This window comes from Balaenoptera borealis (assembly GCF_965194805.1).
Source record: "Balaenoptera borealis genome assembly, chromosome: 1".
Classification (NCBI taxonomy): Eukaryota; Metazoa; Chordata; class Mammalia; order Artiodactyla; family Balaenopteridae; genus Balaenoptera; species Balaenoptera borealis.
The window spans coordinates 77,149,569-77,176,492 of NC_138860.1; the positions used below are offsets into that span (position 1 = coordinate 77,149,569).

Genomic DNA, 26,924 nt, shown 5'->3' on the forward strand with positions numbered 1-26,924 from the left:
TTGTTGCGGTGCGTCGGTTTCTCATTGAGGTGGCTTCTCTTGTTGCAGAGCTTAGGCTCTAGGCACGCAGGCTCAGTAGTTGTGGCTCATGGGCTCTAGAGCGCAGGCTGAATAGTTGTGGCTCACAGGCTTAGTTGCTCCACAGCATGTGGGATCTTTCCGGACCAGCTCGAACCTGTGTCCCCTGCATTGGCAGATGGATTATTAACCACTGTGCCACCAGGGAAGCCCTTGAGTTTATTTTTGAATATGGTGTGAGGAAATGTTCTAATCTCATTCTTTTACGTGTAGCTGTCCAGTTTTCCCAACACCACTTATTGAAGAGATTGTCTTTTCTCCACTGTGTATTCTTGCCTCCTTTGTCATAGATTAATTGACCATAAGTGTGTGGGTTGCAAATGCATTCTTAGACTGTAAATAAGAGTGATGAAAATAGCTACCATTTCAGTACTTAAAATGTACCAGGCCCTGTGCTAAGCATAGTACATCAATTATATTATTTAATTCTTATTTTGCCATAAGGTAAGTCATATTACCATCATCATAACTACCTTCTGGATGGAGAAAGTTTCAGACAGATGTGAGCTGGCCAAGGTAGCTAGATTGGGGAACTGGGTTTGAACTGAGACCTGTCCATCCCATAGAGATAGTTTCTCCAGTGCCTGGTTCAGTTCTTGGTACAGTAATAAACAAGGGGTTATCCAGAGGAGTGAGAGGAATTGGGGGGTGGCATGTAAATCTGTGCTATTTTGTAAACAGATAAGTTAGGGGGTCCCAGGAGAAAGAGACCAGGAATGGCTTTCTTGACATAAGAGAAGCCATTTTGGCCTAAGCTATTTTGTGACCTAAGCCTGGCCGCAATGCTTGCCCCTTGAACAGGTCTCAGTAATTAATGATATTAAGGGAACAAAGGAATGCAAGAACAGAGAAAAGGCCGTCAAACAATAGTGCAGTAATAAAGCAGAGTCCTAGTTCCTCCTCAAGGGATATACATAATAATATATCCTTGAGTTCTGCAAGAACTAAGGCCCCCAACCAGGTGGAGGATGGAATGATGACGTTGACCCTCCTGACTTCAATCAACTAAAGCTTGGACTCTGTTGACCTTTGTCCCAATTCTATGCTGCGTTCTCTGCTCAAGCCCCTTTATGAATGTGCGTGTACCCTTAGCTTAAAAGTTCCCCAGTTTTGCTGTTCAGGGAGATGCTGCTTTGGGAAAGATCCCCGGTGTTCTCCTACTTGCTGCTAGTAATAATAAATTCTTCCTTCTCCCGATCTTTGGCTTGGTTGTGTCTGTTGGCTCGACACCCACCAAGAGGCGAACCCAGTTTTCGGGTAGCAATATGAAGACTATTTGAAGGATAGTTTAGCTTGGAGTAGGAAAGGAGGCTCATAATAAGAATCTTAAAATACTTAAAGGAAGGGCTGTCATTGGTAAAGAATAATGATACATTTTGTGTAACTCCAGAGAGCAGTGTTTGGAAGCAGGAGACATATTCCATTTTTGTTGAAAGAATATTTTAACAATTAAGGGTTGTAAAAAAAGGGAGTTTCCTGGTGGTCTAGTGGTTAGGCTTTAGCACTTTCACTGCTGTGCCCCGGGTTCAATCCCTGATCAGGGAACTGAGATCCCGCAAGCGTGCGACACGGCCAAAAAAAAAAAAAAAAAAAAAAAGCAAGAGAGAGATAATTATTCAAAGAGTTTAACCAGAGGATGTTTAAACTCTTGGTGGTTGTATTGGCCTTTCTGTGAAGGGTGAGAGGATGACTTAAATGACCTCTAAGATGACCCTTCTACCCTTCTAAGACTGATCTCAGAGTTCCTTTAAACCCCTGCTCAAGTTCCCCCATCATAAGATTTTCTCTGACAGTCACAGCCCAGAGTGACTCTCTAAGCTTTTCTCTCTGCTCCTCTTTACTCTCTGACTTAATTTCATGTATATGTCTCTCTCTCCAAGACTTTAAATTCCCTTGAGGGTAAAGAACAGAGCTTTCCAAGTGGCAGGCACCCAAATATTTGTTTCACTTTAGTAATACAAAGTTTAACTTTTGGTTACATATTGTCCTGTTTCCTGTATTAGTCTTGGAAGTAGATTGTAAGCCATTTGAAGTCAGGGATTGCGGTTTATATTTATTTGTATTCCCCCACAGTACCCAATAGGTGCTTGATAAACATTACTTTAAGTTGGGTGAAACCAGAAGTAGACTTTTGGCCCAAAGGAATGAGAACAAAGGTGAAAGAAGCAAAAGGTCAAAGAATACCACTGTTTTGGATACAAGTGTGGACTTCTTACTTGCATTGAGATAAGGCTCAGGAAGTTTTTCCACAGGCAACCTGGATATACTAAGATCACAAAATAAAATCATTATAAAATGGAAACTACAAATAGTAAAGGTGTTGAGCACGAGTTTCAATTAAAAATGATGTGACAGTATAAATATTAACAGAAAGCTTGAGTATCAACATAGCCTATAGAAAGAGAGTTTAGTCAGCACCCTACTGTTAGTCACAGTGAGAAGAGAAGTAATTCTGAAATGCAGAGCTCTGCTGACTGATTAAACAAATGTAAAGGACATATCCACAGTCACTCAGTGATGTTTATAGAGCGTCTGTAGGTCAGTTTGTATTATCTGGGTTTGTTTGGTAACGTGATTCTGCTTTTCCCACTGTTGAGTTGAGCGCTCCTTTTCCTTTTCTCCTCTCAGCGCAGCCTTGAATGCTGCGAATGGAGTGGACAAAGGAACACAGTTTGGGGGGTAGTGTCAACATATCATTCCCCACTTGTCTCCTGGTCTTCTCCCCCAACCCTCGCATATTAATACATGTGGTTTTCACTTGCCAAAGGAGGGGACCAAGGTTTCTGCAGCACCCAGCAATTTACATTCGAACAAACAGACAATACCATTACATTCGAACAAACAAACAAACAAAAAAACTCAGGCTTGTCTCTCTCCAGTCCCACAGTATGACTACCTTCCCTACCACCTCCTTTAAGGTATTCCTCTAATCTTCCAGCTCCAACTCAAAACCTAGCCAGTCAGAAAGTCCCTACTTCAGGAACGCCGCCCAATCACAGTGTCCTCACCTGCAGAAGGTGAGGTCTAGGGTCTCCTTACGCGACAGTCTCCTGGCCCAATCAGAGGCGGCTTGGTCTTGGAAAGGCGCCAGTCAGCCGTGGGGAGTAGTGGGCGGAGTTGCACCTGGCGACGGTGAATCACTCAGTGGAGCGGCGGCTCCTTCCACCAATCGGAATGTGCAGAGGCGGGACGCCGACCAATCGGGCATGAAGGGAAGGGCTGGGCTGGGCTCAACCTGGCAGCTGGAGTTTAGTCCCCGCGCTCCTGTTGGGCAAAGCTGTGTCTGTTCCCGGGCTCCGGTGACTACTGTCTGTTGGGATCTTGATCATGCTGGGGACAAAGGCGAAAGTCGGGCGGAAACAGTTGCTTCTCTTCACGTCGATGATCCTGTGTAAGTTCCCGGAGTTTTTGGAGGAATCTGTGGGTCTGGTCAGAGGTTGGAGGGAGGCGCTCCCCACACCTCTTGCCCGCGAGAGGGGAGGGGTTCAGAAACCAGTCCGCCTCACCCTCCTAGTCCTCTTTCCACCCCTGGCTCGTCCCTCTTCTTTCCCGTCCCTCTTACCCTGGTGAGTGGCTGGCTCCCCTCCCCCACACTGGTGAATAATGACCCCTCCTCTTACATCCACCGGGAGGGAGCTGCCTTTGCGCACGTTCACCAAAAATAACGGGGAGAGGTTGATTCCCCTTTCCTTCATCCTCACCTACTGGTGAGGGCCGGTGGGCGCGAGGGCCCTGCCCAGCCGGGATCACACACCTGGGAAGGGGGCCATCCTGCCCCTCCAACGCGCATCCAACATCCGAGAACAACCCGAGAGAAGTCGGAAGCCTCTCATACCCTGACTCCCTTGGCCCCTGGGTGCTCTGCTACTTAAGGGTCCTCAGAGAAAATCTAATGGAGGTGGGGTGGGGCGGAAGTTTCTTTCCCTGGCTGTTGCTGAAGGGTTTCTTTAGCTTTCCCCGGATCTTTGGGTTGGTATTGTTGCTCTGGGAAAAGTGCCTAGGTGCAAAATCTGGAAAAAAAAAAAAAAGGAAATAAAATTGAAACCTAAAATTTCTCAAGAGCACAGCATTCAAAGTTCCTTTCTGGAATAACTACTTCCAGAGTCCTTAATAAATGTTGTTGACTGAGTGACTATTCGCAGGGGGAGGTCCTGTTTTTTGGTTGGCTAGTTCCTTCTCAGAGCCAGAACTCTGCCCTCCCCCCTGGCCTTGTTTGAGAGTTTTTGTTTCCTTTGTAAACTCCCTTTCCTGTGGAACAATGAGGCTCACTTGTTGGGGCAGGCCTCCGTCTATAGATATGCTTGTGCCCGGCCGAGTGTGTGGTTTGTGCCTTAGTCTACCTGTGTCAGCATCTGTGCACTTATCTGTCTGATTCTTGAGTGTCTGTGTGTGTGCTTCTGTGGATAGTTGTGTCAGTAGGGGATCTGTAAGAATCTCCATTTCCCTCTCAACGTCCATGTTTTAGGAAATAAAAGAAATGAACAATTATGATCAATATTAGCGGTTATAAGGTAATTCACTTTGCTTAGTTTGAAGGGTGTCTTAAGACAGATGAATTGACTACTTCTTTGTCCCTTATCACAAAAACATTAACATTTGGGGTGGACTGGACCAGTGACAAGTCGAATCCTCTCCCTATTGTACAGATAAGGAAACAGGTACAAAGAGGGGAAATGACTTTTCCAGATTGACAAAGGGACCTGGGACTGGAACAAAAGTCTCCTGACTGACTTCTCCTTTTCCCACTCCTGGCTCCAGCGTCTCAGGCACCCTGTGGCACAGGAACCAGGATAGCAAAACATCAGTTTGGGATACTGCTCCAGAGTCCACTATCTTACCTACCTTTTTCAATTTTTCTTTCCCACTAGATTCTTTCTTCTCTCACTTCTCCCTTTCATTCTACTCCTCCATTTCCCCTTTTTCTTCAGTTTCCATTCTTTTCCTCCCCTTCTTCCCCATTTACTTCTGTCTGTATCTTAGAACTGCTAGTGACACCCAGGGTCATTTTTTGGTTCTGTGTGGTACTCAATACTAAACACTTTGCCAACACTTGTGCTGTACCAGTACTCCCCACCCCCAACCTAGAAGTTTCTGAGTCAGTAACTATTTGTGACAAGTATTTGTCAGGCTTATAAGCTTCCTAGAGCTGCATCCTTCTCCCCTTTCCTTTTTCTTTTCTCTCCCCCTCATTTTCTATAATAATCACATACTGACACTGAAAGAGTTGTGATATCACCCTTCTGAGCTTGGGAGTGTCCTCTATAGTCTGTTCAGGGAATCAAGAAACAGTGGTTTAGAGGGAGCTTGAGATGATGTTGTATTAGCTTGATAGGACAGTGGATCCTAGAAAGTAACATGTCCAGGAGATGGAGGAACTGACCTTGTCACATGTAAATAGGGCTAGACCTGGGGGGAGCAATTTGGTTAGTACAATGAGGGTGGAGATAGCAGCCAGGCCATCCCCCCTGGGTTCTAGCTTGGCTTTCTGCCTTATTTGTGATCTTAGGCTAGTAACTCAGTCTTTTCATCTGTAAAACGGGAGTAATAATACTTGTCCTAACCTTGTCCTGAGGATCAACTGGGATAATAGCTACATTACATGTATATGAAATGATTATTATTGGGCAGCTTTTATCCCCATTGGATTTTGTGAGGATGAAAGGATGCTGCCCATATTAGAGCAGGTCAAAGGAAGCAGGGAGAGACCCTGCTAGATTCCAAAAGGCGAGAGTGAAAAAGTAGGGGCTTTCTTGGGCATCTAGTCTGTCCTCTGCCCTTGGGATACTGGAAGCATATATAGGACACCTGCATGTTCTCCCTCCTCCCTCCAGGGCTGCTCCTCATGTGGGCTCTGCCATCAGGGAGGAAGAAGAAAGGATCAAGCAAAGGCCCAACCCCAGCCTGGGGAACCTAGTGGAGAGGAAGGCCTGAGCCTACTGAGACAGGGTTGGAGACTAAACACTGGGAGAACTGGGCCTGGGAAAAGTAAAACTGGTGACAGAGAGTACTAGTCTCCCTCCCCGTAGAGAGCCTGTGCTTAGAAAAGTTTCCAGCTATCTCCCAGGCAGGAAGAGGCATTTCTGCTTAGCAGGGTGGTGTGTGCATAGGATGACTTTTGGTGTAACTGCAGAGGAGAAAGGGGAAACCTAGGTTGGAAGCCTGGTGTTTGCACACACACCTCTTACTTCATGTAGTGTCCCCACTGAAACATTCCAGGAGGGGGGAACTGCTGCCCTGTGTCTGAGTCAGTCTGTGAGTCCCGGTGTTTCTTTCGTATTGATGTTTCTGCCTTTCTAGCTTTGCTGTTCAGGGTTAGATTTACCTCAAACTGTAGATTGGTGAGTCACTCCTCCTTTCCCCTCCCTCTACTGGGGGGTTGAAATTACTCCCAGGAAAGAATTGTTCCCTCGAAACCAGAACCTAGAAACTAGTGACACAGCAAGTTGGAACTAGGAAGTGAGTGGTAGTGGAATTCCAGTGTCTTAGTCTTTCCCTCCTGGCTCCAGAACTTTCACTTTATGATGTTTCTCTTCAGTTTCTTTGTGATCTGGGCTTGCCTGGAGTCTCCAACCTAGTTTTGGCTTGGGGTGGAGCTGCTGTAATTAAAAAAAACAAAGTTTATTTATTTAGAAGAGGTTAATACATTAGTGTGGTTTGAGAATCAAAATGATATAAAAGAGTGGGGTTATCACTCCCACCCTGTTCCTGTTCACTGCGTGTCTCCCCTAGTTTCCTATACATCTTTCCAGTGTTTTGTTATACAAATATCAGTATATATAAATATATATTTCTTTCTTTTCCCTTTTCTTACACAAAAAGAGGCACACTATATTCATTGTATTCCATCCTGTATCTTGTTTATTTCATTTAATATACCCTGGAGATCTTTTCATATTGGCGGTGTGGCCTTGGCCATTAGAATATTCCACCCCCTCCCCCGCCCTCCTCCCCAAGTCCTCTGGGTCAAGGGGCATCTGTTCTGTGGACTCAGAAGTGGCTGACACTCCCGCTCAAAGACAGATTTAAAAGCTATATACATGTCATGTGAGAGATTAGGAAATGATGGGGCTTGTTTTTCACATCTGTTAGCATTGAGGAAAGACCTTGGGGAATCTCTAAACTCAGACCTGCTTCCTGTAGAGGTTCAGGGAAGACCTGGATGGCCACTTGTCAAACGTAATTGTGGAAGAGGTTTCAGTGTTGTCAGGGAGTTGTGAGATGTAATGTGAGTGGATACATACTGGGGTTTTCCAGGCATTGAAAACTCAAGAGTTCATCTGCCTGGGACTCCCTGATAAGCAGAGCTTCTGTCTAAAGTCCGCCTGGTGTCATTTGTTTTACAATGAGTAGGACAGGAGGAAGCAGCTGGTTGGCAGGAAGTTTGATGCCAGGCCCCCTGGAGTGAGCCCCGGGCAGGCAGGCAGAGCCTTCCCTTGTAATGGGGAGATGGGTGGGGGAGGAGAGCTGAGCAGGTAGAACTGGAAATTCTGCTGAGAGAGGGCAGGAGGGAGCAATGGCGTGAAAGATCTCCTGTCCTCCACTGCCATCACCGCTTCCCACCATCCTCAGAGGGCCTTGCCAGTTGAACCACGTCACTGAAAGTACAGCCAAGCCTGGCTGTTGACTTAGCCCAGCCTGTTGTTGGGCTCACAGAGCCTTCCTCTTGCCCACTCATTCCTTATCTGTCCCACCCCAAACCCCAGGAGTGACTTCAGTCTCTACAGGGTGAGCGGTGGGAAGGAAAGAGCAAACTGGGGGTGGAAGCCCAGGGTCCAGGTTCTAATTGTATTGCAGTGTCAAATTCATTTGTTAATCCAATAAACATTGGTGTTTACTATGTTATGAGCACTGTGCTAGAGATTAGGGATAAAAAATGAATAACATCTGCTATCAAGAAGCTCTGAGGGGAGTCAGGTATTGTAACAATTAGCCCACGTTAGGTAAACTGTGAACACACTGTAGCTGGGGGCTTTCCAAGGCTTTGGCTCATCTTCCCTGTTCCGAGGCTCCAGCTCCCTTACAGTGGGAGGGTACTGTGAGGCTCATCTGCATAGAGGGGAAGTTGGGATGAATTCTTAGAGAAAACCAGAGACTGGCTTGGCTGGCTGGCTGGCTTCCCTCCTTTTCCTTCCTTTGTTTGTTTGTTTTTAAATGGATCAAAACAAACTCATTGCATGAAAACAACTTAAGGAAAATTCTAATAATTAACAGGATGCATAGAGAAAACAACGGTTTCTTAGTAAAGCAGCAGAAGGAAGTAGCTTTTCTGTTGTGGGTTTGACCTGCGTGTACAAGGGAGGGTTGTTGGTGGGTTCTGTCAGATGTCTGGATGCCTCCACCCTCTGTGACCACCTTCTCATCACAGCATTGCTTCAGAGCGGCACAGCACAGTGCTAGGAATGGGGGAGGATACAAACATAATTTGGTTTCTCTGTTCCCAAGGAACTACAGACATATATTGACTAAGTAGAATACAGAGCACCGTGCGTCAGGGGCTGTCATCGAACCACGAAATGATTGGGGAGCACAGAAGGAAAGAGTTACGTTTTAAAATGATAAATTTTTTATTAAGAAATAGTAGATGTTCAATGTGGAATAATGGGAAAACAGAGGGATATAGAGAAAGTAAAATCACATGTCATCCTATTATCTAGAGATAAACACTGATTGCTGGTTTTATTCTAGTCTTTCCACTATGAATAAATGTGTGGTATAGATGACCTGTGCAAAATATATCAGAAAAAATAAAATGGCCGTTTGGTGTCACTGACTTTTCCTTAAGTCTTGGCTCTGTGGGCAGAAATTGATTAGGGTCACACCAGCTCAACAGAAATCCATAGATATCAATGTTTAAACCAAACTGTGTACTAATGCTACTTTGAGCTGTGGCCGGTTTTTCAGATTATGTAGGAATTACAGTGGGGAAAAAACAAAACTGTGTTATAGATCCCTTCTCATTTAGATTATTAGTTAATGACAGAATACTAGTTTTATTTTTTTATTTTTTTATTTATTTTTAAAATAAATTTATTTATTTTATTTTTGGCTGCGTTGGGTCTTCGTTGCTGTGCGCTGGCTTTTCTCTGGTTGTGGACAGCGGGGGCTACTCTTCCTTGCGATGCGTGGGCTTCTCATTGCGGTGGCTTCTCTTGTTGCAGAGCACGGGCTCTAGGTACACGGGCTTTAGTAATTGCAGTATGTGGGTTCAGTAGTTGTGGCTCGCAAGCTCTAGAGCACAGGCTCAGTAGTTGTGGCGCACGGGTGTAGTTGCTCCGCGGCATGTGGGATCTTCCCGGACCAGGAATCGAACCCGTGTCCCCTGCGTTGGCAGGCAGATTCTTAAGCATTGCGCCACCAGGGAAGCCCCAGAGTACTAGTTTGTTTTTTTTGTTTTTTTTGTTTTTAATATTTTCTGTACCTCTTAGGGTTGTGATTTTTTTTTTTTCTTTAAATATGTATTTATTTATGGCTGTGTTGGGTCTTCGTCTCCGTGCGAGGGCTTTCTCTAGTTGTGGCAAGCGGGGGCCACTCTTCATCGCGGTGCGCAGGCCTCCCACTATCGCGGCCTCTCTTGTTGCGGAGCACAGGCTCCAGACGCGCAGGCTCAGTAATTGTGGCTCATGGGCCCAGCTGCTCCGCGGCATGTGGGATCTTCCCAGACCAGGGCTCGAACCCGTGTCCCCTGCGTTGGCAGACGGATTCTCAACCACTGCGCCACCAGGGAAGCCCGTACTAGTTTTAAATGAGGTAGTGACTACGTTCTATGGCAGAGAGGATAGGAACATCTATGGTCCCTGGTATGGTGGTAGCATGTCCTGACTGTATTTTTTTTTTTTTTTTTTTTTTGAGCAAAATACACTTTAAACAAAATCCCTTCTATAGTATTCTACTGTATGGCTATCCTGTAATTAACTGTTCACCTTTTGTTGAGCATTTAGGGTTTTTAATTTTTTCTTTGCTGTACGAAATACATTAAATTGTCCTTGAACATACATCTTTAAGCTTACCTTTAATTATTTTATTTTCTTAGGCTATATTCCTAGAAGTTGGAGAGAGATTAATTTTAATTGGGGGAAGGCATGATGGATCAAGCGACACTGGAACAGGATCTTGAAGTATGAATGGTGTTTCCTTGCTGCTCTGCTGAAGATGCTGTGTAGTGCAGTAGTTTTGGAGACTCAGAGTTAGGCAGACTTGGGTTAAGATTCCCACCTTGTTGTTTGCAACTGTGTGATTTGGGGCAACTGTGCTAAGCCTCAATGTTCTCATCTATAAAATGGGATGATAACAATAGTACTTGTCTCCCAGGGTTTTTTTTTTCTTTTTTTTTTCCTCCTCACAGGGTTTTTAATGAGACAATGCATGTGCTCTCATTTCTTCCTGCTCTTTTTCTCTCCTTGAAATTTATCAGACTCACATACAGAATCTTGATAGTGTAATAATCTATTTCTTACTCATCTGTTACTTCCTTTCACCTTTGAAGTCTTATTTAATCATTCTCTGCTTCCTGGTGTGTCAGTATTTGGGTATTTCCTGTTATTCTTTATCATCCTTCCTTTCTGTTTGCCTTTGTTTTTGCCTCTCCTTTCTTGCTTTGTTTTATTTTTCTTTGCTTCTTGTGATCTTTATTATTTTTTTCCCTTTTTATTCCCCTTCCCACTCTTTTTTCTTTAAATTAAAACACTTAACACATACTTGTTTATTACACAAATATAGAACATAGAAGAGAAAAGCTGCCTGTATTCTCATCTCTCAGATAATATGCACTTGTCAAGTGTTTGGAGTCTATTCTTAGAGATTCCTTTATGTGTATACTCGGGTTATTTTTATTATTTGTAAAAATAGGGTCATGTTCTACATACTGTTTTTACATTTTGGACATATTTCTATGCCTGAACAAATTGATTTCCCTTGACCTTTGGGATGGCAATATGGTTATTTTTATTTGTTTTTGTTTTACATAATTGTGTAATGTATCATACCGTGGAGCCAGATTACCTGGGTTAAAATCCTAGCTCTGCCTGCTACTAGCTTTGTAAACTTGAGCAAATTACTTCAGTTCTGTGCCCCGATTAACTCACATGTAAGATGGGAGCAATAATAATATTTATTTCATAGCATTATTGCAAGGATTAAATGAATTAAACCTGTAAAGGGCTCAGAAGAGTATCTGGTACCTAGTATTCAAGAAATGTTAGCTGCTATTATTTTATTCATGCTATTATTTTATTCATTTGATCATGCTCAGTAACATGTGTCTAGATTTTGGATATAATTAATTAAAAGTATAGGACAAACCTTGCAGAAGTCTTCAAGAATTCTGTTGATTTTTTAAAAAATTATTTTATTGAGGTATATTTTGCATACAACATTATTTTAGTTTCAGGTGTACAACATAATAATATAATATTTATAGTTATTGAAGAATGATTACCACAGTAAATGTACATCTATCACCATACATGATTATAGAATTTTTTTCCTTGTGATGAGAACTTTTAAGGTCTACTCTCTTAGCAACTTTTGAATATGCAATACAGTATTATTCACTATAGTCACCATGCTGCCCATTACATCTCCAAGACTTATTTATTTTATAACTGGAAGTTAGTACCTTTTGATCCTCTTCACCCATTTTGCCTCCCAACTCCCCACTCCTCACCTCTGGCAATCACGCAATCTGTTTTCTGTATCTATAAGCTTGGGGTTTTTTGTTTGTTTGTTTTTGATCCCACATATAAGTGAGATCCTGTGGTATTGGACTTTCTCTGTTTGACTTAATTCACTTAGTATAATGCCCTTAAGGTCCATCCCTTTTGTCACAAATGGCAAGATTTCATTCTTCTTTATGGCTGAATGATATTCCATCGTGTGTATATATATATATATATATATATATATATATATATATATATATATATATTACCACATTTTCTTTATGCATTCATCCATTGATGGACACTCAAGATATTTCCCTATCTTGACTATTGTAAGTAATACTGCAGTGAACATGGGGCTGCATATAGCATTTTGAGTTAATGTTTTCATTTTCTTTGGATAAATACTACCCATAAGTGGAATTGCTGGATCATATGATAGTTCTATATTTAACTTTGTAAGGAACCTCCATACTGTTTTCTACAGTGGTTGTACCCATTTACATTCCCACCAACATGAGCTTTGCATGAGGGTTCCCTTTTCTCCACATCCTCACCAACAATTGTTATTTCTTGTCTTTTTTTTTTTTTGGCTGTGCTATGCATCATGGGATCTTAGTTCTCTGACCAGGGATCGAAGCCGTGCCCCCTGAGGTGGAAGCACGGAGCTCTAACCACTGGACCACCAGGGAATTCCCTATTTCTTGTCTTTTTGATAATAGCCATTCTAACAGGTGTGAGGTGATATCTCATTGTGGTTTTGATTTGCATTTCCCTGATAATTAATGATGTTGAGCGTCTTTTCATGTACCTATTGGCCATCTATATGTCTTCTTTGGGAAAACGTCTATGCAAATCCTCTGACAATTTTTAGAACAGATTGTTTAGGTTTTTTTGCTATTGAATTGTATGAGTTCTTTACACATTTTGGATATTAACCCTTTGTCAGATAAGTGAGTTGCAAATATTTTCTCCTATTCTCTAGGTTACCTTTTCATTTTGTTGGTGATTTCCTTTGCTGTGCAGAATGTTGATTCTTTCACTGTGCATACTTGAGTCAAGGCTGTAATGACTGGGGATTCAACCAGAATGTCCACAGCTGATGCCCAATTTAAACCTTTGGGTTGGTCTGCTTGGGATGCCATGACAAAATACCAAAGACTGGGTGGCTTGAACAACACTAATTTATTTTCTCACAGTTCTGGAGCCCAGAAGTCCAAGATCATGGTGCTGGAGGGATGGTTTCCTCTGAAGCCTCTCCTTGGCTTACAATGGCAGCCCTTTTGCTGCCTCTTCACATGGTCATCCCCTCTATGCATGAGCATGCTTGGTGTCTCTTTGTAGATTGAACACCAATCAAATTGGATTAGGACATGTCCTAAGGTCCTCACTGCAACTTAATTACATCGTTAAAGGGCTTGTCTCCAAATGCAGTCACTTTCTGAAGTACTGGGGGTTAGGGCTTTCATATATGAATTTTGAGGGAATACAATTCAATCCATAAAAACCATGAACCATTTTGAAGATTCTGCAGACAGAGCAGTGATCTAGCCAGGTGTCTCCTCAGATGACTTGGGTCTACTTGGAGTCTTGGGTTGCTCTTGTGATCATAAAAGAAATGGGGGTGTTGTAAATGGATTCACATCTTTTCCCCATTCCCCCCCTCCGCCCATTTTAGACCTTGCATTAGAAAACTTCCTGGCACTTCTTCCACTTTTGGCTCTGCACACTTCTACTGGATATGGGAAACCAGCCTCTACTGTTGTGCATGCAGACACCTACAGACACACTGCAGCCCAGGTGCAGAAATGAGGCCCTTTTGCAAAATGGCAGGTGGAAACCACTCATGTGCAGAGAACTTTAATTCTGTTTCATAACTATGAAGCAAATTAAAAACACTTAATTCTTAAATTGTGAAGCTAAATTTAAAAAATGATTAATAGAACGCTCTTTTTTTTCTTCTGAGAACTAAATATTTTTTTAAAATAAAAACACACTGTTGCTAGTATTAAAATTTTTTAAAGATTGGGTTTGAATCAAGTTTGTTTTTTCTTCTTCTTTTTAAAAATATTTATTTATTTATTTATTTTGGTCGTGCTGAGTCTTAGTTGTGACGTGCGCACTTCTTGGTTGTGGCGTGCAGACTTCTTAGTTGCAGCATGCAGACTCTCAGCTGCGGCATGCATGCAAGATCTTGTTCCCCAACCAGGGATCGAACCCAGGCCCCCTGCCCTGGGAGTGTGGAGTCTTACCCACTGGACCACCAGGGAAGTCCCAAGTTTATTTTTTCTTTATTTGGGTGTGCCCCATCTGCCAATTTGAAAAATGGGCTTATCTTTGTAGATAAACCTTAACAAGTAGATGTTATAGTGAATGGTCTGCTCTGACCTAATTTGTTAAGGCTCTATGTTGTTCAATGTCAGTTTGTACCAGGCATTATGCTAAGTGCTGAGAACTCAGAATGATAGATTAACACATTATCCCTGCTCCTTTGGCAGTTTACTGCCTGATAGGGGAGAGATATAGGCGCATAGATGATGTCATTATAATGTGGGAAGTGCTTTGACAGTGCTTTGCATGGGGTAGTGGAAGCCTAGGAAAGAGACCTTAACTTGGCTGTGGTGAGGATTGGGGGTGGGGTAAGTCATTTCCCAGAAAGTAATGTGTTTGAATACCTGCTGGCCAGGTGGAGAAAGAGGGGACAGGGTGTTCCGTATAGCAGGAATAGCGTAAGCAAAGGCAGAGGTTGTGAAACTGTACGTCTTTGCTGGGAATTGTAAGTAGTTTTGTATTGCTGGAGCGTAAATTGCAAGAATAGGGAGTGTGATGAAGATGATAAGCTTATCATCAGGTCGGCTGGTGCTAGAACTCTTGCCTGGCTGAAGAATTTGGATTTTATCTTACAAGTAATGTGGAATCATTGGAAGCTTGAAGCAAGTGTTAGATTTGCACTTTTTAGAAGGCTGTATAGTGTAGCCCAGTCTCTGGAATTGGACTGCCTTGATTTGAAGCTATACCACCACGTAACTGCTCTGGGCCTCAGTTTCCCCATGTAGAAAACAGAGGTGATAATAACAGTATCACCCAACTTCTAAGGTTGTTGTAGGAATTAAATCCATGTAATGTGCTTATAGTAGTGCCTGGCATATAATATAGTAAGTGCTCAATAAATGTCAACTCTTTCTCTAGCAGTGAGATGGAGGGTGGATGTGAGTGGGTCAAAATTAAACAAGGCAGAGAAACCTATTGAGAGACCAAATGCAATTCTTCAGATGACAATGGTACTAAAAAGTGGCAGTGGGTCTGGAGAGGAGGGGCCAAATTTGAGGGAGATTTGGGAGGTGACATTGTAATGCTTGGTGTTTGACTAGAGTGAAGGAAAGATGGTGATGGCTTAAAACGTTCTAGAGTGAGTAACCAAGTAAATGGTGATACCACCAACCTGGAGAGAGGAGGGGAAGCGAGAGGTAGTGGGAAATGATGAGCAACGTGAGATTGCAGGAGGGGGAGTGTGAAGTCCAAGTAGAAGTGTCAGGAGGCACAGCAATAGGAGTCTGCAGCTCAGGTAAGAGGTAGTATCTGGAGCCGGCCATACACTGGTGTAGAGGAATGTTGTGTATTTGAGATTTCCTAGAGAGAATATGGAGAGGAGAAAGGGCACGGGATGGAATGCTGGGGATTACTAATATTAAGTAAGGGATGGACAGAGGAAGCAAAGTTCAAGAAGGCGAATAAGATAACACTGAGGTGGGGGGAGGACCAGAAGGGCTGAACACAGAAACCAAGGGGGTGGAGTGGCTTGAGGAGGCGAGTGGTTAGCAGGGTCAAACATCTCACAAAGGCCACAGAAGGTAACTGAAAAAACAAATACTGGATATCTTTAATTATAAGACTACTTTAATGTTTTGGAAATTGGGATGTGACTTACAGCCCATGTACATATTTAATATGATGTTCCCCCAAGAAGCTATTATTAAATTGATGTTATATCTTATAATCAGGGTATCTTAGAATTGAGGAATACGATTGGTGACCTTAGTAAAACCAATTTTAATTTCAAAGTGAGAGCCAAAGACGTATTGCAGTAGGTTGAGAAGTGAATGTGTATGTTGGGCTGGAAACAGTGTGTGTAGACTACTTCTTTAAGAAGTTTAGAGAGAAAGGGAGGAAAGGATTGTCACTAGAGAGGGGTACAAGATTGAGTGAAGGTTTTCTGTACATGAAAGGGCAAAAAAATCTTTTTTTTTTTGTCTTTGTGTACAGTCTTTATTTGTTGAAATACCATTAGATTTTTCCTCAGGACAAGAGCAAAGATCATCCCCTGCAGAAACTTTGGAACTATGTACAGAACTTTAGAGAACAGAGGACAACACTTTAGCTGAAGCCTGCCTGCTGACCAGAGAAGGGTGTTCTGAGTGGACTCAGCAAAGAAAAGGAAATCAAGCAGGGAAAGAAAGGTGCCCATCTGAATCAAACTTCAGCTGCCATCAGGGCAAGTCTTGTGATGGTCACAGATTGGAGGCTCTGTTTTTGGAAGGTTCGAGTACAGCACAGGGGTTCCATGTATCTTTGCGGCTACACCCCAGGCTGAGGTGCCATTAAGTCAATGTCACTCAAATTCCTGGCCAGCCAAACTCCGGCAGCAAAGAGTCCCAAATTAAGGATCAAGTTCCTCTGAAAGAGGCTTCCCTGGTGGCACAGTGGTTAAGAATCTGCCTACCAATGCACAGGACACAGGTTCAATCCCTGGTCCGGGAAGATCCCACCTGCTGTGGAGCAACTAAGCCCGTGTGCCACAGCTACTGAGCCTGTGCTCTAGAGCCCGCGAGCCACAACTACTGAGCCCACATGCCACAACTACTGAAGCCTGCGCACCTAGAGTCTGTGCTCCACAACAAGAGAGGCCACTGCAGTGAGAAGCCAGCACTCACCACAACTAGAGAAAGCCCACGTGCAGCAGCGAAAACCCAACACAGCCAAAAATAAAATAAATATATTAATTAATTAAGAAAAGAAGAAAAAAAGTTCCTCCAGAAGTCATTTCTATCGGTGGCAAAGCGGTAGACTCCCCGAAGCCAGTCTCCCACGTTGTCTGGAATTTCAGGAGCTTCATTTGCCAAGCCCACAGTGGTCATGCCAGCCCCACTGGAAGCGATAGCAGCACCTCCACGCTCCACGAGGCCTCTCACCACGCACCTTCCAAAAAATCTATTGATGCCTTTGACTTTGTAGTTTTTCTTGTTGTGAACGTGGAGTAAATTAAGCATCACAATGGAAAAGGTGAAATTTCCTTCTGTTTTGGTTTACCATGTTAACTAGTAGGACATTTGTATGTACAGTATGCCAAGTATAGGTCCAAGGTTAAGTGCAAAAGGGAGGTCGTGATGAGGTAAGGGAACATATAAAATAGATAGGGAGAATGGATGGGGAAATTGTGGGTGTTGTGAGAGAAAGCCCTCAGCTCTGCTGCTCTATACATGATGGTTCCAGAAAAGAGTTAGTCTTTTTTTTTTTTTAATTTTTATAAGTTATTTATTTATTTATTTTGGCTGCATTGGGTCTTCATTGCTGCACTCGGGCTTTCTTTAGTTGTGGTGAGAGGGGTCTACTCTTCCTTGCGGTGCGCAGGTGGCTTCTCTTGTTGCGGAGCACGGGCTCTAGAGCGCAGGCTCAGTAGTTGTGGCACACAGGCTTAGTTTCTCCGTGGCATGTGGGATCTTCCCGGCCCAGAGCTCGAACCCATGTCCTCTGCATTGGCAGGCGGATTTTTAACCACTGCACCACCAGGGAAGCTCTAGAAAAGAGTTAGTCTTTCCAAGGCAATTACAGTGATAGAGGAGAGGTGGTTTAGTGGGCTGGAATGTAAGCATTTTTCTGGCAGTATTTATATTTATTTATATGTCTTACTGAAGAAAACTTTGAGGTCAGAAAAAGAAGTATGTACAGAAGGACCTATGGGCAGATGATGATAATAATAAGACATAATACTTATTTGGTGCTTCCTGTTGGTCAGACACTCTTGTAAGCACTTTATTTGTATTAGCTTGTTTAACTCTCAACAACAGCCCTTTGACATAGAAACTCTTATTATCCCCATTTTACAAGTGGGCAAACTGAGGTTCAGAGTGACTAAGTGGCTTGCCCGGGTCACACAGATTATAAGTAACAGAGCTGGGATTTGAATGCAGTCAGTCTGGATCCAGAGGCTTGTTCAGGAACAAGAAGGGGAAGGTGGATCAGGATGTCTGAGGTGTCCTGGGGTCACTAGGAAGGATGGACATGGTGGGGAGGCTGGACTTGACTCATGGTGTGAGACGCAGTCACAGTAGAGGTTTGAGTATTGCAGTCAGGCCACAGGCAGACATCAACAGTCCTGCATCAGAGGAAGGTGGGAAGGCCCTGAGGTGAAGGGCCCTGTATTTTAAGCAAGAGGAGAGAAGCCTGGACTAGGTAATAGCAGTCAGAATTAATGAGAAGGGGAAGATGCCAGTTGCCCAATATGTTTGTGTATATATGTGGTGGTGTCATTCCTGCACATGTTTTAGATCTGATAATCTGAGAGGACTCAAAAAAGAACTTCAGCTAAAGTTAGAAGTGAGGCAGAAGCGATCATCAAATTCATATGCTGTGATTAATTTATTTATTTTCTTTCGGGCGGCCCTTTATTTCAAAGGCTAGTTTTTAGTTTAATTACAAGCTGCTCCTCATTTGGGTGGTGTCATAGGTTGGGTTCTTGGGAAACTGACTCTGAGATGTCAATTATTGTACCAAGACATTTATTAGGGAGTGTTCTTGGGATCCACACCTATGGAAGCAGGACTGGGCAGAGGGAAAAGCTGAGTTGCATTGTAGTCCCAACAAGGCCTCAGCTTACTGCACAGGGACCTTTGAAGCAGAAATAGCCCTTCAGTGTTGTCCCAAGTTGGGGAGTTGGGGCGATAGAGCTGGGACTTTATATGTGTCCTCCCCCCCTTTTTTTTTGTCCCACGTGGCACGTTGGATCTTAGTTCCCCAACCAGGGATCGAACCCGAGCCCCCAGCAGTGGAAGCAAGCATGGAGTCTTAACCAGTGAACCACCAAGGGAAGTCTCCAAAAGTCAGTTCTTGCTGGTTCCTTTTTTTTTTTTTTTGGCCACGGGACTTGCTCGATCTCAGTTCCCCAGCTAGGTATTGAACCTTGGCCATGGCACTGAAAGCCCAGAATCCTAACCACTAGGTCACCAGAGAACTATCCCCCCTCTCATTGATCAGGCATTGGATGCCGGTGCCCTGACCCTGTCCTGCTGGTAGGAGGCATGGCCCTGGGCAAGGCAGTGTTCTGGGTATCCTCAGAGAGGGCTGATGGCTGCAGGCCTTCTTCTGGCAGCAGTTCCAGCAGCTGAGACAACAAGTCCTTCATTCCTGAAGAGAGATCTGGTTTGCACATCTTGGTGTACATCACAGGTAGCAAATTGTAAAATTCGAGAATCTTAAAAAAACAAAGTTCCCATCATCAAAGCAGAGAAAGTTGACAGGCAAAAAATCAAAGCATTTCACTGTCAGCGTTCTTGATGAGGGCTGAGTCAGAGACTTCCATGTCCTCAGTTTTCAATTTAGTAAAGACTATTTGGGTTAATTTCTGTATCTGTTATTACATCTGATTATAGATTTGACTTTGAAATATAATGCCAAATATACAGATACAAAGTAATATGATTAGAAATAATTTCTAGATAAAATGGACCTGACTTTTAAGAGAATTATATTTTAGTACATAGTTTGCCTCCGTTAAACTAGTGGCTTTTCTGAAAAGCAGCATGGTGTATAAAAGTATGGTATAATAAGGGAAAAAAAGAGGTATAGGAGAGACCTGTATGCTAATCTCAGCTCTGCCATTTCCTAGCTATGAAAACTTGGATCAGCCACTTAATCTTTTATTTTTTCTATTTATTTATTTATGTATGTAAGTATGTATGTATGTATGTATGGCTGCGTTGGGTCTTCACTGCTGCCTGCGGGCTTTTCTCTAGTTGTGGCGAGCCGGGGCTCGTCTTTGTTGCGGCGTGCAGGCTTCTCATTGCGGTGGCTTCTCTTCTTGCGGAGCACAGGCTATAGGCACGCGGGCTTCAGTAGTTGTGGCACGCAGGCTCTAGAACGCAGGCTCAGTAGTTGTGGCTCGTGGGCTTAGTTGCTGCACGGCATGTGGGATCTTCCTGGACCAGGGCTCGAACCCGTGTCCTCTGCATTGGCAGGTGGATTCTTAACCACTGCGCCACCAGGGAAGCCCCACACTTAATCTTTCAGGTTTAAAAAAAAAAAAAAGAAAGAAACAAGAAAAAGAAAATGAACCTAAAGGATTTCAGAGAACATCTAGTTCAAACCCGTCATGTTTCAGATAAGAAAAGGGAGGTTCAGGGTCAAGAGACCATATTCAGTTACTTGGATAATTTAATAAAGAAAAAGTATACTTGCATTGAACAGATATGCTTGCATTTATCTAAAGAAGACAGGACTTTGACTTAAAGCTATAAGTAAAGCATCCTTCATGAGTTTGAGCTTTGAAAACATGAATGAGAGTAATTGTGTAAGTGCAGGTTGGTAACTATATCACACCATCCTAGAATCCTCTGGCACTGGTGCTTATTTTGGGATGTGTAGGCCCCTCCTGTGAGCCCTGCTGCCTTTCTCCCACCATGTTACTTAATTAGCCTTGCCTCTCCTCACCTCCTCTCTCCACCTTCACCACACACCACATTTTCCTTCTCTTCCCCATTGGGCAGAAGGAGATTCTAATGAGATGATCTGAGCCCACTTCTGGTCCAGAACCAGCTGTGTGATCTTAGACACATTTCTTTACTTCAGTTCCTCATGTAACACTGGGATGATAATATTTGTCCTGCTGATCTGTCATGCTTGTTTCAAGGATCAAATGATATAATTGTATGTGAAAACACTTTGAAAAGCACAAAAGGCCCTACAAATGTATTATTATTATCCTATTATTACTCCTCCCTTTCCTTCCCTCCCTTGCCTCCAGCTTTGCTGGCTTCCTGCCAGGATTGTCTGACAAGTGACTGCAATTATTTGCTGAGAAGCTTTCTCTGAACCATGAAATGTCATTTAGAAAGCTGCTCTTGGACTAGGAGGAATCTAATTAGATTATTAGGAGTCACAGAGGGAAAAGTTTTTTTAAATAAAGAAATTACATTAGCAGGGAATATTTTATTTCCACTGATAAAACAAGTATTAGCCTGCAACTGTAACAAAAAGCATTTTTAAAAGATATTTAGAATATTGGTGAGAAAGTGTGAGATCCGAGAGGAACGTGAATCTCTTGAATCCCTTGACCTTGGAATCTCAGCATGGAGAGACCCAGCCCTAGATGCCCCATCAGCTGGGACTGCTCTCCCCTCTCCACAGCATTTCTCTGTCCACTCCTGATGGACCCGCCTCTCTTCTTCTTCTCAGGCTCACTGGCATTGGGCAGGGGTGCAGTGCAAACTTCTGAACCAGTAGTCAAAGTTGCTGAGAACAAACGTGAGTTGGGTGGGGCTGTGGAGGGTGGCGGGAGTTGGAGGGAAGGGAGGTGAGCAGGTGCAGACCCCTGGGGAACATCCAGCCCAGACTGTGGTTTGGGGCCATTTCCCCATCTTCTCCATTTACTGCTGTTTCTTCCTCCCACTCACTTTGATCCTGTCTGCAGCTGCCAAGTTGTCCTGCTCCTACTCGGGCTTCTCCTCTCCCCGTGTGGAGTGGAAGTTTGCCCATGGCGACATCACCAGCCTCGTTTGCTATAGCAACAAGATCACAGGTGAGTCACTCCACCTCCTTGCTGACTGCCTAGGTTGTAGGGGGCACACCCTGGGGCTGAAGTCCCCAGGACCTTCCCAGCGCCTTTCCTGGGGGAAGAAGAGAGCCCCCTGTGCCTTGGGTGCCACCGTCACCAGCTTCTCTTAGCTTTCCAGCTCACTCTGCCCCTGTTTCTTCTGTCCTGGTAGCTTCCTATGAGGACCGAGTTACTTTTTCGGACAGTGGCATCACCTTCCATTCTGTGACCCGGAAAGACACGGGGACGTACACTTGTATGGTCTCTGACGAAGGCGGCAACACCTATGGGGAGGTCACCGTCCAGCTCATTGTGCTTGGTACGTGCCGCAGGCCTTCTGTGTGGGCTTGCAATCAGTTGCTTCCCTAAACCCTTAGCAGGCTCTGCTAAGCTTTGGAGCTCGCTGATGGTGAAAATGCTCGTGGTGGTGGGGCTGGGGAGAGGGGTGTTCAGAGTCCTAGTGCTGTCAGAGAAGAACGAGCCCCTGGTTAGGGGGAAACTAAGGGCATAGTAAGGGAGGAAGGCCAGAGCTGATGGATGGGAGTGACATGTTACTTGGCCTTCAGGCAGCCCTCCTGCTCTTGTGACAAGTACCTTCTCTCCCTCCCCAGTGCCTCCATCCAAGCCTACAATCAATGTCCCCTCCTCTGCTACCATCGGGACCCGAGCAGTGCTGACCTGCTCAGAGAAAGACGGTTCCCCACCTTCTGAATACTTTTGGTTCAAGAATGGGTTACTGATGCCTACGGAACCCAAGAACAACCGTGCCTTCAGCAACTCTTCCTATAGCCTGAACCATAAGACAGGGGAGCTGGTACGGACGGGGTCAGGGTAAAAGATGTGTATGAGGGGGGCGCAGGGTTATAGAACCCCCGAAAGTGGGGAAGAAGAGCAAGCAACAAGGTAACCTTGGCGTTAGGGTCAGGAGACAGAAAAGACAGGTACTTGGCTTCTTCAAGCAGGAAGCCAATTCGTCTTCTGCCCTCCAGATCTTTGACCCCATGTCGGCCTCTGATGCTGGAGACTATACTTGTGAGGCGCAGAATGGGTATGGGTCACCCATGAAGTCAGACACTGTGCACATGGATGCTGGTGAGTGAGGGCGTGGCTGGGGCTTGAGCTCAGACCCCAGGGTGGGGTTTGGGGTCTGCTTTCCATCCTGGCTTTGGCAATGTTGTCAATACCATGAACGAGCTTTCAGGTGCCTGACCTCTCATTTGTGTCCCATAGCGGAGCTGAATGTAGGGGGCATCGTGGCAGCTGTCCTTGTAACACTCATTCTCCTTGGAGTCTTGATTTTTGGCATCTGGTTCGCCTATAACCGAGGCTACTTTGACAGTAAGTATTTGCCCTCAAAGGCTCTCCTTTGTATCATCCCCATTTCAGGGCCTGGTTCTTGGGTGCCACCTGAGTACTGACCTGATACTGAGCCCCGTGTGTGTTGGGGTTACCTCCCAGGGAGCACCGGTCCCCCGTATCTCAGGGTCACACGCTAGGTCCCCCATCTTCCTGCGCCATGCTGTCTTCTACACTGCTGACACTCATGGTCCCATTTCTTGTCTTTCAGGAGCAAAGAAAGGGTGAGTGAGCTGCTGTCCTAGAGCTCTCTAAGGTTGAGTACATGGATGTATATGGTTTGAAGCTGAGATGTGCCCGGGGGAAGGGGTTGGAGGGGAAGGCAACTAGCCTGGTAGGGAAAAAACATCTGGATTTCTAGCCCTGTCCACTATGGTCCTGTGCTTGTCCTTTCTCCCTGCACCCAAACCTCCCTACCGAGAACTCTGTGCTTCCATTAAGTTCTCAGTCCTGGCCTCTAAAGTTAACAAGCAGAGGTTAAGGAGAGGGACTAGGGGACTGAGTGTCTCCATCTTCTGACTTGTCCGTAGGACCTCGAGTAAGAAGGTGATTTACAGCCAGCCCACTGCTCGAAGAGATGTGAGTATGCCTGCCCTGGGATGGGGAGGGCCTCCTGGCTGGAGTGAGGGGTTTCCAGACTGTGTTTATATGTATTCAGGGGATTATCAGCTAAAGAAGACTGTAGAGAGTTGACTTGAATGTTTTATTTCTGCAGGGGGAATTCAGACAGACCTCATCATTCTTGGTGTGACCCAGGTCCAGCTCATCTCCCGTCCTCTGTGCTTGCCTTACACAGGTGCTACCAGACTCTGGCCCCTGATGTCTGTAGTTTCACGGGATGCCTTATTTGTCTTCTAGCCCCCAAAGGGGCCCTCACTTTTATCTTAGTTAGGATGTGTTTTTTTTAATAATGTCTGCCATGTGCACCTTCTTTCTTCCTGCCTCCCTTCCTTTCCCACCACTGCTGAGTGGCCTGGGACTTGTTTAACGCCCTTTTTCCCCATCCCTATGAGGGATCAGGCAGAAGTCCTGACTGATGCCTGCTGAGTTCCCTTCCAAGTAGACTGCGAGGGTGGCGGGTACTCACTGCCCCCTGCATGTAGTGGTCCTCGAATAGGGAGGGATCTGGAGCTTGGTTTCTTGGCTCTTTCTCGCCGTCCTGAGGACCGGTACCAGCTGTTCTAGAGTGGGGACTGGAGACTGGAGCAGCTGAAATGGTTGTTTGGTGACGACGTCAAGTCTCTTCCGCCTCTGCAGCCCACTTTCTTCTGTCTTCCCGCCAGAAGTGCCACTGGGATCCTCCTGCACCGTCCTCTTTCTGAACACAAGCAGACTGACAGCAGCTGTATCTGTATAGAAAACAAGAGCTTTTGTTGTGGAGACCATAGTAAGCTTTCAGGGCACACGGAGCAGAAGAGTTTTTAAACGACTGATCTACAGAAAAGAAAGCTGGAGCTGGTAGCTCAAGCCATCACCCTTCCCTTGGCTGGAACAACTGGACCCACACTTTTAAGATGTGTCTGCAGGGTTGTGGGAATTTGTGTAGTAGTCAGCTCTGCTGAGCGCGTGTGTGTGTGCGTGTGTGTGTGTGGTCTCAGTTCTATACTGAAATTCAGTGTGTGTTGGAGGGCTTCTTAGCTCTTTGGTGAGATTGTACTGTGGGAATGGGAGAAATGAAATACCTAGGCTCCTTCTTAGTACAAACAAGAAAATCCCCAAAGCCCTGCTTCCTAGCAACCTGGGCTGGTCCCTAGCTCACTGTCCTACCCCTTCCTGGTTCCTGCCTTCAAGGCAGACATTGGACCCTCATTTCCAGAGTCCTCTTGTGGCAGGAGAAGGGCACCCCGGGTGAAGTGATGGTGTACTCTGGGTTCTACTTGGTCTGATCCACCCAGTGAGAGGAGAAGCGCCCACCCTGCCACCTCTGGCAGCCAGATACACTAATATACTTCCCTGAGGCTACAGGAAAAGCTGCTCCAGAGCCTGAGGCAGGATTTCTCAAATCATTTTCAGAATCACTTCTTTAGTAGTAGTTTAAAGTAGTGCTACTACTTTATTTAGGGGGTAGGTGTAAGTGAGAGCAGGAGTGAGCAGAGTAGTTCTCCCTGCCACTGCTTTCCTTGTCCCATCCTGACCCTTCTTTGCCCTTAAATCTGTTTTCTCCCTCTACCCCAGCAGCCCCAGTCTATTTATTAACTAGCAAGAGGGCAAATAAGGGGTCTTCTAGGGTGGATTTTGCTAATTTCTGTGGAGGATACTGAACACCACTTTGCCATATTCTGTTCCCTTATCTGACAATCCATCACAGAACTGATGAGTTTTCTTTTCATCAAGGATCCAGAAGGAAAAACAAAAAACAAATCGTATCGTCACGCACCAATAAGAAATAAGCTTTCCAGATGGAAATAAAATCTAATTAGGCAATAAAAGTAGAGATTGTGAAACGGTTCAGTAAGAATGAGATTTTTGAAGTATGTTTCAGTTTTGTATCATTGTTGGGGGGACAGTGTGGGAGGGATGTGGAGAAAAGGCCACAGGGAAGCAGAGGTGAATCATTGCTCCTGTTAAGTCTGAAGCAAATGGCTCCTCACTCCCTAGGTCACGACTTGTGAGGAGTATGAGTCAGTTATTTACCAGCCTCGGACTTTACCGCTTCAGCTTACAAGAGTCCCTTTGAGTTGGAAAACACCTCGTCTGCTTTCATTTTAGAATGTTACAACTAATTTTTGTAATAAATGTTTATTTTTCACATTGAGTTTGTTTAAGTCCTGAAGTTTTAGCTTAAAAGAATTGGGACCCCCAAAGTGACTTGAACATTCAAAAATCTTACCTGTAGTCTTTTTAAGAAAGAGATTAGGGATATCCTTCTAAATAGTCTGGTAGTTAGATTTCAGTTTAACTTACCATTGGCCTGTACGTGAATGGGAATGCTTCAAATGGACATTTTCTACATTAAAAGGAGACTTGGGGGTTGAGGAACAGGGTAATCCACAGAGATTAGTGTTTTAGACGTGAACCCACCCTGATTAGGGATAAAATGATTGAACATTAAGGATGTATTTGTTGTCCCTGTTTCAACAGGATCTGCAGATCAAGGCCAGGGGAGGGGAAAGTGGGAAATGGGGTTGGTTCATTTCTGAATGACAGGACAGTATGTTCTATGGGGGCATGGGGACAGCTTAGTAAAGGAGATAAATGAAGAAAAAGTACAACTTGCACTTTAAGAAAAAAAATCTCTAATTTTGTAGCTCTTCCAATTTATTATCGCTTCTTTGGTACTAGCTGTAAAAATCTAATACGAAATGGAACTTTTTTGAGGGAAGTAATTTTTTTTTTTCTTTTTGGCCGCGCTGCACAGCTTGTGGGATCTTAGTTCCCCAACCAGAGATTGAACCCTGGGCCCATGGCACTGAAAACCCTGAGTCCTAACCACTGGACCACCAGGGAATTGCCCAGTAACTTGTTGGATAATTACTATCATCCACTAACTTCCTGACTGGGTATTACTACTATCCCCATTTCACAGATGGGGAAAAGAGGCACAGAAATGCTCAGGAACCTGCCCATGTTCACACAACCAGTACTAGGCAAGTAGTAGATCTGGGATTCAAGACAGCTGGGGAGAGGCTGAATAGCATATGTCCTGCTCACAGTGACCCTGCAGGAGGAGGAGCTGGAGATAGAAGTTAACTTTCCTTGTAGAGGTAGGTATGTGGGAATTAGGAGAGAGGACATTGAAAGTAATGATGTCCACCTGGGGTTTTCTCTGAGCTGTGACTACCCCAACAGTATCTACAGGACAGTGAGACAAGCAATTATGAAGCTCTTGGTAGAATGGAGGGCCTATGAGTGCCACCTTCTGGAATGAAGGATAACATCACTGCATTTTTGCCAGTGACCTAAATGAAAAACAAGGCATGCATATCATATTTGTGGATGGCAAGGAGATAGAATAACAACTTCATCAGCTTGCAAAATGAGAAGTCAAAAAGATCTCAGTAGGCAGGAATGATAAACTCCATTTAACA

At 44.5% G+C, this 26,924-nt stretch overlaps 2 protein-coding genes across 4 annotated transcripts; one reads left to right on the forward strand and one right to left on the reverse strand.

The window, feature by feature from the left end:
• The first annotated feature begins 3,268 nt into the window (after window positions 1-3,268).
• Window positions 3,269-25,651, forward strand: F11R (F11 receptor). 3 transcript variants are annotated; one of them, XR_014248935.1, is made up of 10 exons: window positions 3,269-3,469; window positions 21,183-21,251; window positions 21,418-21,525; window positions 21,713-21,859; window positions 22,152-22,354; window positions 22,530-22,632; window positions 22,771-22,878; window positions 23,108-23,152; window positions 23,427-23,475; window positions 23,612-25,651. XR_014248935.1 is itself a non-coding variant. In XM_082407112.1 (10 exons), exons 1-10 carry the CDS (start codon window positions 3,406-3,408, stop codon window positions 23,645-23,647), a joined length of 900 nt encoding a protein of 299 aa, XP_082263238.1. In that variant the 5' UTR covers window positions 3,269-3,405; the 3' UTR covers window positions 23,648-25,651. The 3 variants fall into 3 exon arrangements, 2 of the variants coding, with proteins under 2 accessions (XP_082263238.1, XP_082263239.1); XM_082407112.1 differs by having other exon boundaries at window positions 23,108-23,120; XM_082407113.1 differs by lacking the exon at window positions 23,108-23,152.
• Window positions 16,036-17,010, reverse strand: LOC309635973 (mitochondrial import receptor subunit TOM6 homolog). The gene is made up of 2 exons (XM_082407869.1): window positions 16,766-17,010; window positions 16,036-16,409 (listed from the first exon to the last, which is right to left on the reverse strand). Exons 1-2 carry the CDS (start codon window positions 17,000-17,002, stop codon window positions 16,311-16,313), a joined length of 336 nt encoding a protein of 111 aa, XP_082263995.1. The 5' UTR covers window positions 17,003-17,010; the 3' UTR covers window positions 16,036-16,310.
• Window positions 25,652-26,924: the final 1,273 nt, after the last annotated feature.

Bases quoted from the DNA above. Each gene is read 5' to 3' on its own strand.
- F11R (XM_082407112.1), top strand. From the start codon at position 3,406: ATGCTGGGGACAAAGGCGAAAGTCGGGCGGAAACAGTTGCTTCTCTTC. The intron at 3,470-21,182 runs GTAAGTTCCCGG...TCTTCTTCTCAG, and splicing joins CTTCACGTCGATGATCCTGT to GCTCACTGGCATTGGGCAGG. The intron at 23,476-23,611 runs GTGAGTATGCCT...TTATTTCTGCAG, and splicing joins AGCCCACTGCTCGAAGAGAT to GGGGAATTCAGACAGACCTC.
- LOC309635973 (XM_082407869.1), bottom strand. From the start codon at position 17,002: ATGCTTAATTTACTCCACGTTCACAACAAGAAAAACTACAAAGTCAAA. The intron at 16,410-16,765 runs AGGAACTTTTTT...AGCCTCTTTCAG, and splicing joins CCGATAGAAATGACTTCTGG to AGGAACTTGATCCTTAATTT.